At 56.1% G+C, this 15506-nt stretch overlaps 1 protein-coding gene across 1 annotated transcript; it reads left to right on the plus strand.

The window, feature by feature from the left end:
- The first annotated feature begins 448 nt into the window (after positions 1-448).
- On the plus strand, positions 449-11315 carry LOC133357506 (neuroserpin-like). The gene is made up of 8 exons (XM_061575470.1): positions 449-540; positions 4837-5256; positions 5789-6070; positions 6515-6742; positions 7232-7412; positions 7976-8166; positions 9290-9382; positions 11107-11315. Exons 2-8 carry the CDS (start codon positions 4872-4874, stop codon positions 11181-11183), a joined length of 1437 nt encoding a protein of 478 aa, XP_061431454.1. The 5' UTR covers positions 449-540; positions 4837-4871; the 3' UTR covers positions 11184-11315.
- The last annotated feature ends 4191 nt before the right edge of the window (positions 11316-15506 follow it).

Here is a 15506-nt window from a genome sequence, read left to right on the forward strand (position 1 = left end):
TCCCTCCCCCCACTCCCCCCCCCACTCTCTCCCCCCTCCCCCCACTCTCCCTCCTCCCCCCACTCTCTCCTCCCTCCTCCCCCCACTCTCTCCTCCCTCCCCCTACTCTCCTCCCTCCTTCCCCCCACTCTCTCCCCCCACTCTCTCCCCCCTCCCCCCACTCTCCCTCCTCCCCCCACTCTCTCCTCCCTCCCCCCACTCTCCTCCCTCCTCCCCACTCCCCCCCACTCTCTCCCCCCTCCCCCCACTCTCCCTCCTCCCCCCACTCTCTCCTCCCTCCTTCCCCCCACTCCCCCCTCCCCCCACTCCTCCCTCCCCCCACTCTCCTCCCTCCTTCCCCCCACTTTCCCCTCCCCCTCCCCCCACTCCCTCCCCCCACTCTTCCCCCTCCCCTCACTCCTCCCTCCCCCCACTCTCTCCCCCCTCCCCTCACTCCTCTCTCCCTACACTCTCCTCCCTCTCCCCACTCTGCTCCCTCCCTCCTCTCTCGCGCTCGGATCGTGCAAGGCGCTCGCTCGGGCTGCTGTACGAATCTTAACGGTGAGACGAGTTTCACCATCATCATCACCATCACCACCATCACTATCACCACCGTCATCATCACCACCACCATCATCACCATCATCACCACCATCATCACCATCATCATCACCACTATCATCATCACCATCATCAATACATCATCATCACCACCACCATCATCACTATCATCACCACCATCACCACCATCATCACCACCATCATCACCATCATCATCACCACTATCATCATCACCATCATCAATACATCATCACCACCACCATCATCACTATCATCACCACCAACATCATCACCACCACCATCATCACCACCACCACTATCATCACCACCACTATCATAATCACCACCACCACCATCATCATCACCACCACTATCATCACCACCACCATCATAATCACCAGCACCACTATCATCATCACCACCACCATAATCACCACCACCACTATCATCATCACCACCATCATAATCACCACCACCACTATCATCATCACCACCATCATCGTCTCGTGCACGCATCCCACCCCCCCGATCGTCACCCACGCCACAACCGCGTTCAGTGACAAAATGGAGCGGAGATTTTCACTGCAGCATCGCCACCCACCGTCACTACCCTCACCATGGCAACCATCATCACCATGACTACCATCACGAAGTGCCAGCACCACCACCATCGTTACCACCATCGTCGCCACCACCATAATTACAATCGGCATCTTCGTTACCATCACCACCATCACTGCCGGCATCATCAATACGTTGAGCACCCAGTGTTATTACCATCATCAACACCATCACAATCACCAACTCCATCATCACCAACACCGTCATCACCATCACCAACAACACCATCATCATTACCAACATCATCATCACCAACACCATCATCACCAACAACACCATCACCAACACCATCATCACCAACACCATCATCACCAACACCATCATCACCAACATTATCATCACCAACATCATCATCACCAACACCATCATCACCAACACCCTGATCACCAACACCATCATCACCAGCATCATCATCACCACCACCACCATCATCAACATCATCACCCTTTCAAGCATAAGCAGCACCAACACACCACCATCATCATCATCATGGTTCCAAGAATCAGCATCACCATTGCACCAGCATTACCAGCATCATCACCACCATCATCATCAACATCATCACCCTTTCAAGCATAAGCAGCACCAACACACCACCATCATCATCATCACCATCATCATCATGGTTCCAAGAATCAGCATCACCATTGCACCATTACCAGCATTATCATCACCATTGCACCACCATTACCAGCATCATCACCACCACCATCATCAGCATCATCATCCTTTCAAGCATAAGCAGCACCAACACATCACCATCATCATCACGGTTACAAGCATCAGCACCACCATTGCACCACCATTACCAGCATCATCACCACCATGATCATCACCAACATCAATACCATCACCACCATCACCACCATCTCCATCATCGCCCTTGCACGCACACATGGTGTCGTGAAATCATCTCCCACTGCTGTTGATGCGGTGCGGCTGTTGATGCGGTGCGGGTGTGGGCACGTTCATTGACCCCCGCATCCCACCCTGACCACTAACGACGCCACCCACGCTCGATGGATCGATCGACCGATCGATCCATCGACCGATCGATCCATCGATCGGCACGGTCACATGCGGTGGGGGTAAAGCGCGGGTGGGAAAAGAGCTTTACGGCTCATCGGATTCCGTCGGTACGGATTAGATATTCTGATGAGCGAGGAAGAGTAGGCCAAGCTCAAATATAGCCCACATATTGACGATCTCTTGAGTGGAGGTGACGAACGGGTGGGGTGGCTATGACGTCACCGTTGGGGTGGCTGTGACGTCACGGGTGAGGTGGCTGTGACGTCACCAGTGGGGTTGATATGACGTCACCAGTGGGGTGGCTGTGACGTCACCAGTGGGGTGGCATCATTTGCCATTTGGAGTGAAATCGATTTTGCAACAGCAGAATGTATGTACGTGATGTATGTACATGATGAATGTACATCATGTATGTTCATTATGTATGTACGTGATGTATGTACATCATGTATGTACATCATGTATGTACATGATGTATGTACATCATGTATGTACATCATGTATGTACATGATGTATGTACATCATGTATGTACATCATGTATGTACATGATGTATGTACATCATGTATGTACATCATGCATGTACATCATGTATGTACATCATGTATGTACATGATGTATGTACGTGATGTATGTACGTTTAGTATATTTATTATGTATGTTTATTATGTATGTACGTGATGTATGTACATGATGTATGTACATGATGTATGTACATGATGTATGTACATGATGTATGTACATGATGTATGTACGTGATGTATGTACATTTAGTATATTTATTATGTATGTTAATTATGTATGTTCGTGCATTGTGACTTGTCACGTTTTGTGTTACATGACAAACTTTACTAATTGGCCATGTCGGGTGGTGGAGGGTTTAACGACATTCATATTCACGCGACATCACCCAAGAAAACCCTCAATTATGGATGCATTGCACTGAATGCAACACGTGCAAACTCGCCACGCAGAGTGCTAATAATTTTAAGGCTGAGTCGACCTATGAGACGCCCAGGACAAGCTCAACTACCACTGACCATCGGCGCTGCCCGCGACCGGGAATCGATAGCCCGGGGCCCATCCTCACACCTTCCATGGTGACCTCTCTGATCCTACGTGCTGTGAAGGAGGACCATTGCCCGAAACGTCTCCTATCCTTTACCTGTTGAGGCCGCGGTGTTATTGGCATGGAACGTGAACGTGCTCCAACAAAGGTAAAGATCCCCCGGGTAGCCCGGGTAGCCCAAAACAGTTCTGTTCAGGGCCGAACGGCACACGACTGTTGCAGTGGGTTTACTCTCCAACACACAACCGGTTAGTGCTGTTCTGATAACGAATTGGCACGTTTTGTCTACGTGACGAACCTGATAAATTGGCTGTTGTCGGATGCTGGCGGGTTTAACGACACAATTATATATCTTCTTGGTTCTTTCGGTAAAGTCACGTCGAAGGGAAATAATAAAATAATACAAATAAAACATAATAAAATAATTCTCACGACGTTTCGGCCACAACGCAAGCAGCCGTCCTCAGGTGAAGAACAGGTCTGTCGGGGAGACAGCGTCTGAATGAAACACCACCACGCTTGGAGCGTATATTTAAGCTGGGTTGGAAGGGGGGAAGGGCGCCTTGACAAAATAATTTGCATATCAAGAGGAATTTAGCATATTTATGGGAAATGCAGGTATGTGATTAGTACTACTTGTGAAATGCGTAGGAGGTGGGCGGGGGGTTTCAAAGTCATATTATGCCCGTGCATTATGCAGGATTAGCAGCATCAAAGGGAGGGGATAGGGGTAGCATTAATAAAGGGAAGGAATAGTATGTAGCTGCAGTAACTAAACAAACACGTAAAAAACTAAACAAACACGTAAAAAACTAAAGTATAAACTACATAGTATCATCAGTATACTAAATATACTCTCCAATAAGCTGAGCTACTAACAGTAAGTAATACATTACAATTCTACGTCGCAAAAAATATAATATGCTTCCAGCTAAACTTTTACATCACACGGGTCTACCCCGTACTATATGCTGCCATAGACAAACCCAACATTAAAGAATAATACATAGTGTAATATTACACTATGTATTATTCTATCCACCCTACTGTATATCACACTGCTGTAGTCACTATACAATTACGATACTATATATTGCCTTATACATTGTATTAAACATTACAATTTTATACTATTTATTATTATACAATCTACACTATACCATTGACCGTCGAGTGAAAGATACTAAGAGGAAGCAACGAAAAATGTCAATGGAAGAGTGGTAGTAGGAGACTTGCAGCGGAGCAAATAATCCATTCCCTGCGGAGAATACAAGATATATAGTTATGCCAGTGAGTGGAACGCGGTCTGAGAGTCACCGTAAACGTGAACACAATCAGTTAAGATCCGAAGTGGTTTATTACGTCCTTCCAATGATTGCTGAGCCAGAATCCATCTTCTCGGTTGAAATTGTCTCTGTGTTTGTATATGTGGATCGCCTCATGAACGAATCTCTCATGGCAGCGGTGTTGGTGGTAGCCGTGCGCGGCTCGTAGCCGGGTTCGTAGCGTGGTGCAGTTAACCGAAGCCGCCGCCGCCGTCATCATCACCGCACCGTCGCCGTTCCGCGTTCCTGCAGGTCGCTGTCCTCCCCGGCGCCACCGGACCGAAGCCATGCGCCGTGCGCTCTCCGCCTGCCTGGCGCTCTGGGCGCTGACAGCCGGCTACTCCGTCCACGCCGGCGTGGCGATCTCCCCGCCGCCGCCGCCGGCGCGTTCCTCCTCCTCCTCGTCGTCGTCGTCGCCGGCACCGCCGCTCGCCGCCACGCCGTCGCCGGGCCGCGCCCGCATGCACCTCGACCCGTCGGCGGCGCTGGGCCTGGAGCTGTACCACGCGCTGCGCGCCGCTGCCGGCGGTGCCACCCGCAACCTCCTCTTCTCGCCGCTCGCCGCCGCCGCCACCCTCGGCCTGGCCAAGAGGGCCGAGCCCGGCGACTCCGGTGGTGGTGGTGGTGGTGGTGGTGGCGGTGCCCGTGCAGCGGCACGCCGCGAGATGCACGGTGCGGTGATGGCGCAGTGCGACTACTGCCCACCCTGCCACCCCCCCCCTTCCACCCACCCCCCCTGCCCCAACTCCTATGACTACCACTACCCCAACCCCTATCACTCCCCTTACCACTACCCCTACCACTACCCCAACCACTACCCCTATGACTACCCTTACCACTACCCCTATCATCCCAGAGAGACTGAGATAAATGGAGTTGGACAGAGACACTCAGAGAGATGGAGTTGGACAGAGACACTCAGAGAGACAGACACAGAGACTCAGAGAGACAGACACACAGAGACACTCAGAGAGACAGACACAGAGACTCAGAGAGACAGACACAGAGACTCAGAGAGACAGACACAGAGACTCAGAGAGACAGACACAGACACTCAGAGAGACAGACACAGAGACTCATCTCCAGAGCCCCAGGGGAGTGGAGGTTGGCTCTGGACGGGCTGCGCGGTGCCTGCCGAGACAAGAAGTTCGTGATGATGCCACGGTGACCGGGTGTCTCCCCCCCCCCCCCCCCCCCCGCTCAGGAGGCGGTGGCACCGCGGACGCGGCAGCTCCGGCAGGCGCCGACCGCGGGGACCTGGGCTCCCCGGCGGCGGTGGTGGGGGGGGCCGCCCCCCCCCCGCCGCTCTCCGTGTCCGAGTGGAGCGACCAGGCCCGCCTCGCCAGCGCGCTCTTCCTGCGCGCCAACGCCACCGGCCCGGCGGAGGGGAACGGCAGCGGCGGTGACGGCGTCTACCGCCTGGGGGCCGTGAGCGCGCACGACGCCGCCGACTCCATCAACAGCTGGGCCGAGCGCTGCACCGCCGGTGAGCGGTCCGGGGTCGCGGCGATCGCCAGGCAGGGCCCCGCGTGGGGAGTCGCCGGGGATCGGGGGTCATGGGGATGGAGTCACAGGCTCGGGGTCACGGGCTCGGGGTCACAGGGATGGGGTCACAGGCTCGGGGTCACGGGATCGGGGTCACAGGCTCTGGGTCACGGGCTCGGGGTCACGGGGATGGGGTCACAGGCTGGGGTCACGGCCTCGGGGTCACGGGGATGGGATCACGGGCTCGGGGTCACGGGCTCGGGATCACGGGCTCGGGATCACGGGTTCGGGGTCACGGGCCGAGCAGAACTTGATTCCGCGAGTTACCAAGGTGACCAACTCAAGACTGCAGCTCTGCAACTCGCCTCCCGAGTGGCCGAGCGTCGGTCCGGCGCGGCGAACTCCGGCGCGCCAGGCGACTAACGCGCCGTCACTGCGGCCGCAGGCGGCGTGCCGGAGCTGGTGACGGAGCAGGACGTGGGCGGCCCCAGCGGCGCTCGCTGGGGGGGGGCGGCGGACGGCGGCGGCGCCGCGCTGGTGAGCGCCGCCTGGTTCCACGGCCGCTGGCAGAGGGCCTTCCCCGCCGAGAACACGCGGCGCTTCCACTTCTCGCGGGACGACGGCGCCGAGACGCAGCTCTCCATGATGTACCAGCAGGCCGAGCTTCCCTACGGTGAGGGGGGGGCGGGGGGCGGGGCCGGTGGGGGGGAGGGGGGGGAGGGGGGTGGGGGGGGGCGCTGGGCATCGGCGAAACCGAGCGAGGTCCCAAGTGGCCTCGGGGAAATCGGCGGTTGCCCTTCACTTCCTCGGCTGCCCTTGGCTCGACCACGTAGCAACATCGCCCCTTAGTGAGAGACTACAGCATAGGGACAGCTGCCATCGGGGGTGCCCTAGGCTAAACCACGTAGCAACATCGCGCCCTCGTGAGAAGCTACAGCATAGGGACAGCTGCCACCGGGGGTGCCCTAGGCTAGACCACGTAGCAACATCGCCTTCTCGTGAGAAGCCACAGCATAAGGACAGCTGCCACCGGGAGTGCCCTAGGCTCGACCACGTAGCAACATCGCCCCCTACTAAGAAACTACTGCATAGGGACAGCTGCCACCGGGGTGCCCTACGTTATCTCCGTGCCCGCCCCGCTGTTGTCTGCCCGCGGGTGCAGCGGAGGTGAGCGAGGGCCAGCTGGTGGAGGTGCCGTGCGAGGGCGGCGAGCTGGCGCTGGTGCTGGCGCTGCCCCGGCAGGAGGTGCCGCTGGCGTCGCTGGAGCGGGCGCTGCGGCCGCGGCTGCTCAGCGACTGGATCCACGCGCTCAAGCGCCAGCGCGTGGAGCTCTACCTGCCCAGGTGGACGCGCGCTCTCGACACGGGCACACGCGCACGCACAGCTTGGTGGGGGCTTTGATGGTGCTGTGATGGAGCCCTGATGGTGCTCTGATGGGGCCCTCATGGGACTCTCATGGGGCCCTGATGGGACTCTCATGGGACCCTGATGGGGCTCTGATGGGACTTTGATGGGGCTCTGATGGGGCTCTCATGGGGCCTTGATGGGGCCTTGATGGGGCCCTGATGGGGCTCTGATGGGACTCTGATGGGGCTCTGATGGGGCCCTGATGGGTCCCTGATGGGGCTCTGATGGGGCTCTGATGGGGCCTTGATGGGTCCCTGATGGGGCCTTGATGGGGCCCTGATTGGACCCTGATGGGGCCCTGATGGGGCTCTCACGGGGCCCTGATGGGACCCTGATGGGACCCTAATGGGTCCCTGATGGGGCTGTGATACAGCCCTGATGGGACTCTGATGGGACCCTGATGGGGCTCTCACGGGGCCCTGATCGGCCTCTAATGGGGCCTCCATCGAGCCCTAATGGGGCCCTAACTGTGACCCGTGCCGCTCTCTGGCGCCGCAAGGTTCCGCCTGGACGTGCGCACGGCGCTGGGCGAGGCGCTGGTGAAGATCGGTCACGTGAAGGACGCTCTGGCGGCCGGCGGCGGCGGCGCTGGCGGTGGCGGTGGAGGGGCGGCGGCGCTGGCGGCCGCCTCGCTGCAGCGCGCCGTGCTGGACGTGACGGAGGACGGCACTGAAGCGCTGTCACCCGCCGGTACCTAGGCGCGCGTCTGTGCCAGTGTGTGCGTGTGTGTACTTGCCGATGACTGGTACCAGCGGTGTCAAGATCGGCCTCTGTGGAGGAGGCTCATGATGGACGCTGCTACTGGGCAGTTGGAGGCAGTCGCCCTCCAACAACAACGGAGGACGGAGGAGCGACGCTCACAACAACGAGCGGAGCGCCGGGTGGCTAAAGCACAGCAAGTTGGCACAGTAGGGGGCACAGATGGTGCATCAGCCAGTCATTTCGTTCATCTCGGTCAGTCGACCCGTGGCACCTGGGTCTGCCCCGTGACCTCCTGCCAGCGGGCGTTCGACACTTCACGTGGCCTCAAGGTGCACTTGGCCTGGCAAAAGCGTCGTGATGACGTCACCGCCACTTAGTGGCGAATGGCGGTTGTTGTTGTACGTGCGTGTGTGTACGTACGTGTGTGTACGTGCATGTGTGTATGTATGTACGTGTATACGTACGTGTGTGTGTCTGTACATACGTACACACTCACACCCGGGTTCGATTCACGGCCAACACCGGTGACGATTATCTGAACCGGTCCTGGGTCTCCCCTCGGTACTCAAACGAGTACCTGGTGCGGTGTGTAAACATCGCCACTGGGGAGACAAAGGCGGCCGGGCGTGGTGCTGTCCACCCACCCTCTCGTGTGCCGTTCCGGCCTTCATATGTGCTACCCGCTTACAGCACTTGCCCCAACAGTCTGTCCAGGCTATACGGGGGATCTTTGTATTTGTGTCTATATGTGCGTGTGTTGCCACGGGATCTTCATGTTGTCGCGTGTGCGTGTGCGTGTGTACATGTCTACGCACATACACACATACATCATTTTATTTGTCTTCGATGTATCTGTGTGTGTGTCCATGTAGTGGGGGAGTGGTGGTGCAGCGGTTAGCGCGCCGAGTTCGGTGGCCGCTCTCGACCAATAACAGTCGCGATCCTGGGCCTCCCCTAGGTCGACTCGACCTCAAACGAGTACAGCACCTGCCGCGTTGTGTAAACATCATCATCGGGGAGACAAAGGCGGCCTTCGTGGGCGCTCGCGAAGCGCACTTGCCCCAGAAGTCCATTGAGGCTACCTGGGGGGACCTTTGTCTGTGTGCCGCAGGTCTGAATTCCATGGGCAAGTCCCCCGGGTACCTGTACCCGCAGGTGATCGCCGACCACCCGTTCTTCTTCCTGCTGCGGAGCCGCGTCACAGGTGCCGCAGATCGCCACCGGGGGCGCATCACGCACCCACTGCCATCATCATCATCATCGCCATCATCATCATCATCGCCACCACCATCATCATCATCATCGCCACCGCCATCATCATCATCAACTTCATCGTCATCGCCATCGCCATCATCGTCATCGTCATCATCATCATTGCCGCCACCATCATCATCGCCATCATCGTCATCGCCATCATCGTCATCGCCATCACCATTGTCATCACCATCGTCATCACCACCGCCATCATCACCATCATCATCATCAACTTCATCGTCATCGCCATCGCCATCATCGTCATCGTCATCATCATCATTGCCGCCACCATCATCATCGCCATCATCGTCATCGCCATCACCGTCATTGCCATCACCATTGTCATCACCATCGTCATCACCACCGCCATCATCACCATCATCATCGCCGCCACCACCATCATCAACTTCATCATCATCATCATCGTCGCCATCATCATCATCAACTTCATCATCATCATCATCGTCGCCATCATCATCATCATCAACTTCATCGTCATCGCCATCATCGTCATCGCAATCACCATCGTCATCACCATCGTCATCACCACCATCATCATCGCCGCCATCATCATCATCAACTTCATAGCCATCGTCATGGTCATTACCATCGTCATCACCACCGCCATCATCACCATCATCAGCATCATCATTGCCATCGCCATCATCACCATCATCATCAAAATCGCCATCGCCAGAGTAAGATGAGAGGGGAGAGGTAGGAGAGTGCGGGAGTAGAGTGAGATGAGAGGGGAGAGGTAGGAGAGTGCGTGGAGGGGAGTGGAGTGAGATGAGAGGGGAGAGGTAGGAGAGTGTGTGGAGGGGAGTAGAGTGAGATGAGAGGGGAGAGGTAGGAGAGTGTGTGGAGGGGAGTAGAGTGTGATGAGAGGGGAGAGGTAGGAGAGTGTGTGGAGGGGAGTAGAGTGAGATGAGAGGGGAGAGGTAGGAGAGTGCGTGGAGGGGAGTAGAGTGAGATGAGAGGGGAGAGGTAGGAGAGTGCGTGGACGGGGAGTAGAGTGAGATGAGAGGGGAGAGGTAGGAGAGTGCGTGGAGGGGAGTGGAGTGAGATGAGTGGGAAGAGGTAGGAGCGTGCGTGGAGGGGAGTAGAGTGAGATGAGAGGGGGAGGCAGGAGAGTGCGTGGAGGGGAGTAGAGTGAGATGAGAGGGGAGAGGCAGGAGAGTGCGTGGAGGGGAGTAGAGTGAGATGAGAGGGGAGAGGCAGGAGAGTGTGTGGAGGGGAGTAGAGTGAGATGAGTGGGGAGAGGCAGGAGAGTGTGTGGAGGGGAGTAGAGTGAGATGAGAGGGGAGAGGCAGGAGAGTGTGTGGAGGGGAGTAGAGTGAGATGAGTGGGGAGAGGCAGGAGAGTGTGTGGAGGGGCTGCTAGACTGGAGCTGTAACTGTTGTTGCTGTCTGTGTGTGCTGTGTGTGTGTGCTGTGTGTGTGTGCTGTGTGTGTGTGCTGTGTGTGTGTGCTGTGTGTGTGCTGTGTGTGCTACTGTGTGTGTGTGCTGTGTGTGTGCTGCTGTGTGTGTGTGTGCTGTGTGCGTGTGTGCTGCTGTGTGTGTGTGTGCTGTGTGTGTGTGTGCTGTGTGCGTGTGTGCTGCTGTGTGTGTGTGCTGTGTGTGTGTGCTGTGTGTGTGTGTGCTGTGTGTGTGTGTGCTGCTGTCTGTGTGCAGGTGCGGTGCTGCTCATGGGGCGTCTCACCGACCCGGACCCCGTGGCCGACGTGGACTTCAACGTGGACGTCCTCTAGGGGGCGTGCCAGGGACCAGCGTGGAACCGCCCCCCTCTCCTGAGCCCCCCCCCCCCATTTCCCGCCTGCCCCCCTGCCCTTCCCCCCCTCCTAAACCCTCCCAGTCCCCCCCGTTCCCCCTCCTGACCTCCCCCAGCCACTTCCCCCCCCTCCCCTAGCCCCCTCCCCCCCTCCCCTAGCCCCCCTCCCCCCTCCCCTAGCCCCCCTCCCCCCTCCCCTAGCCCCCCTCCCCCCCTCCCTAGCCCCCCTCCCCTAGCCCCCCTCCCCTAGCCCCCCTCCCCCCTCCCCTAGCCCCCCTCCCCCTCCCCTAGCCCCCTCCCCTAGCCCCCCTCCCCCCTCCCCTAGCCCCCTCCCCCCTCCCTAGCCCCCTCCCCTAGCCCCCCTCCTCCCTCCCCTAGCCCCCCTCCTCCCTCCCCTAGCCCCCCTCCCCCCTCCCCTAGCCCCCCTCCCCCCTCCCCTAGCCCCCCTCCCCTAGCCCCCCTCCCCTAGCCCCCCTCCCCTAGCCCCCCTCCCCCCTCCCCTAGCCCCCCTCCCCCCTCCCCTAGCCCCCCTCCCCTAGCCCCCCTCCTCCCTCCCCTAGCCCCCCTCCTCCCTCCCCTGACCTTTCCCAGCCCCGCTTTTCAGCGCCCCCTTCCCCTCCAAACACGAATCAATATTCAAGTAAAATAATTTTCCACCAAAAGCGTCCGTGGGGGGCTCACCCGGCCAGAACTACCAAGCTGGGTCTGGTGGGCGCCACCACCGCCATCACTACCACCACAACCACCACCACCACCACAACCACCACCAACAACACCACCACCACAACCACCACCGCCACCATCACCACCACCGCCACCACCAACCCCACCACCGCCACCACCGCCACTACCAACACCACCACCACCAACACCACCACCGCCACCACTGCCACCACCAACCCCACCACCGCCACCAACACCACCACCACCAACACCACCACCGCCACCACCAACACCACCACCACCGCCACCACCACCAACACCACCAACACCACCACCAACACCACCGCCACCACCACCAACACCACCAACACCACCACCAACACCACCGCCACCACCACCAACACCAACGCCGCCACCACCGCCACCACCACCACCAACACCACCACCAACACCACCACCACCAACACCACCACCAACACCACCAACACCACCAACACCACCACCAAGTCTCATGCCGCGTGCTGCACGGAGTGGGGGGGGGGGGGAGATTGTTGTCGATGTGCTCGCGAAGTGACACACGCGGTGTCGCACCTCGCCCCAACAGCCCAGCCAGCCCATGGGCGTGGCGGTGCCTATAGGGGCGTCCGTCTGCCCATATATGGGAGAAAGTTGGGCGTGGTATTGCCTATAGGGGCGTGAATCTGCCCATATATGGGAGAAAGTTGGGCGTGATGATGCCTATAGGGGCGTGCGTCTGCCCATATATGGGAGAAAGTTGGGTGTGGTATTGCCTATAGGGGCGTGAATCTGCCCATATATGGGAGAAAGTTGGGCGTGGTATTGCCTATAGGGGCGTGAATCTGCCCATATATGGGAGAAAGTTGGGCGTGGTATTGCCTATAGGGGCGTGCATCTGCCCATATATGGGAGAAAGTTGGGCGTGGTATTGCCTATAGGGGCGTGCATCTGCCCATATATGGGAGAAAGTTGGACGTGGTATTGCCTATAGGGGCGTGAATCTGCCCATATATGGGAGAAAGTGGGCGTGGGGATGCCTGCTGTATTTGGGGTTTGCGTGTCTCTCTCTCATCATCATCACGGTGGCTAGGAGATGTTGATTGCCTCGCCTGGCACACAGGAGGTCGTGGGTTCCATCGCGACCCTGACGATGCCTACTGCTGCTGTATATTTGGAGTTTGCGTGTCTCTCTCATCATCATCACGGTGGCTAGGAGATGTTGATTGCCTCGCCTGGTACACAGGAGGTCGTGGGTTCGATCGCGACCCTGACGATGCCTACTGCTGCTGTATATTTGGAGTTTGCGTGTCTCTCTCTCCCCGTGGTCGCGTGGATTTGTCTCCGGGTCCTCTGTTTTTTTTTCCGTCTTCGCATTCAGAATCGACAGACACGCATTCCGAGCATTTGCTGCTGCTGCTGCTATAAATGTCCACGTGATGATGATGATGGTGAGCCCACTTCGTTGAACGATCGTTTGTAAAAGCCAGGTCGGTCGCTTTTGAAACTAAAAAAAATTAATATAGTATAGCTTATATATTCTTAGGTTTTTTCGGTAAAGTAACGTCGGTAAAAAAATAAAGTTAATAAAAGTAAAATAAAAAAACAGCTTAGTAAAATAAAACAAGTAGTTTAGAAAACAGTAAGGGGTCGTTCATAAATGACGTCACGCAGCTGGGGGGGGGGGGTCAGACATATGTGACGATGTGTGACGAGGGGGGGGGGGGTGGTTGAGAAATGTGACGTCACATCAAAATGCACAACTTTAAATAAATATAGACAACACGTTCTACTTAATTAAATAGACGTTTTAATTAATGTTTTCTCCTACAACATCAGAGTGCAGCGCCACATTAAATACGCACTACAATGACAATAGTTTAAAGCGATTTGAAGCATGTTTTATTTTGGGGGGGGGGGGGGCAGAGCTTTGTGACGTCACATTTGAGAGGGTGGGGGGGGTCTGACTTTTTGTGACGTCGTGTGACGAGGGGGGGGGGGGGTGTGTCAAAAATCGTCCAAAATCGCGTGACGTCATTTATGGACGGTCCCCTTGCACAAACATTGTCGTTCCGGTTCCGACGGATGCCTCCCTGCGACCATTTCTCGCTTTCAGCCGGAAATTCGGCGAGGAAACGGAACCCTTTGATTTAAAGCTTCTTTCGTGACTGCAGGGATTCATCTTCTTGGTTCTTTCGGTAAAGTCACGTAGAAGGGAAATAATAAAATAATAAAAACAAAAAGAATAAAATAATTGGATTTCGATTTAAAGCTTTCGTGACTGCAGGGATTCATTTTCTTGGTTCTTTCGGTAAAGTCACGTAGAATGGAAATAATAAAGAGAGCAGGTCTGTCGAGTAGACAGAGTCTGTCTACTCGACAGACCTGCTCTCCACCTGAGGACGGCTGCTTGCGTTGTGGCCTAAACGTCGTGAGAATTATTTTATTATGTTTTATTTTATTATTTATTATTTCCATTCTACGTGACTTTACCGAAAGAATCAAGAAGATGAGAGGGAACCCGTGACAATTCTTCCCACCGGGGCCCGCCACGCTCTGGGAGCCGAGCGTGCTGATGAATGTACGAGGTGGCACGTGGTCATTCGAGGTTTGTTCGTTGTCGGTGTCGTAGTGGGTCGTCCCCGATGGGAGGGCCCGTGATTGTGATGCTGATCGCGGGGGCGGTGAGCCCGCCAGCCCCGCCCCCCCTCGTCTTGTTGTGGTGACGCAGCGCGGTCAAATACACGCAGCGGGACACGTGGTGGTGGTGGTGGGGTGTGATCAATGTGTGATCAATGTGTGGTCAATGTGTGATCAATGTGTGATCAATATGTGGTCAATATGTGGTCAATGTGTGAGCAGTGTGTGACAGGTGTGTGATCAATGTGTGATCAGTGTGTGATCAATGTGTGGTCAATATGTGGTCAATGTGTGAGCAGTGTGTGACAGGTGTATGATCAATGTGTGATCAATGTGTGATCGGTATGTGATCAATGTGTGACAGGTGTGTGATCAATGTGTGATCAATTTGTGATCAATTTGTGATCAATGTGTGGTCAATGTGTGATCAATGTGTGATCAATGTGTGATCAATATGTGGTAAATATGTGGTCAATGTGTGAGCAGTGTGTGACAGGTGTGTGATCAATGTGTGATCAATGTGTGATCGGTATGTGATCAATGTGTGACAGGTGTGTGATCAATTTGTGATCAATGTGTGGTCAATGTGTGATCAATGTGTGACAGGTGTGTGATGAATGTGTGACAGGTGTGTGATCAATCTGTGATCAGTGTGTGATCAATGTGTGATCAATGTGTGATCAATGTGCGACAGGTGTGTGATCAATGTGTGACAGGTGCGTGATCAGTGTGTGATCGATATGTGAGTGCACGCCACGCAGAGACACGCCGCTCTGCTGAGGTGCCAGACGGCGGTCGGTCAAGGTCGAGCTGGTGACTTTCAGATGAGAATCGAGGCACTTGGTGCCCATCCCATCTGTTTACAGCCCTGTGGTGCCAGTGGTGGACACTCCACATTCCTATGGTGGGGTGCGAGAGCCTACATAGTGCGGTTGGCTACGTACGGTGCGAAAGAAGGTTCAACATACATTCGACTTTCCAACAC

Source organism: Lethenteron reissneri, chromosome 58 (genome assembly GCF_015708825.2).
Source record: "Lethenteron reissneri isolate LAM-NWPU_2019-01 chromosome 58, ASM1570882v1, whole genome shotgun sequence".
In the NCBI taxonomy this organism is placed as follows: Eukaryota; Metazoa; Chordata; class Hyperoartia; order Petromyzontiformes; family Petromyzontidae; genus Lethenteron; species Lethenteron reissneri.

Bases quoted from the DNA above. Each gene is read 5' to 3' on its own strand.
- LOC133357506 (XM_061575470.1), top strand. From the start codon at position 4,872: ATGCGCCGTGCGCTCTCCGCCTGCCTGGCGCTCTGGGCGCTGACAGCC. The intron at 6,743-7,231 runs GTGAGGGGGGGG...CCGCGGGTGCAG, and splicing joins GCAGGCCGAGCTTCCCTACG to CGGAGGTGAGCGAGGGCCAG. The intron at 8,167-9,289 runs GTACCTAGGCGC...TGTGTGCCGCAG, and splicing joins TGAAGCGCTGTCACCCGCCG to GTCTGAATTCCATGGGCAAG.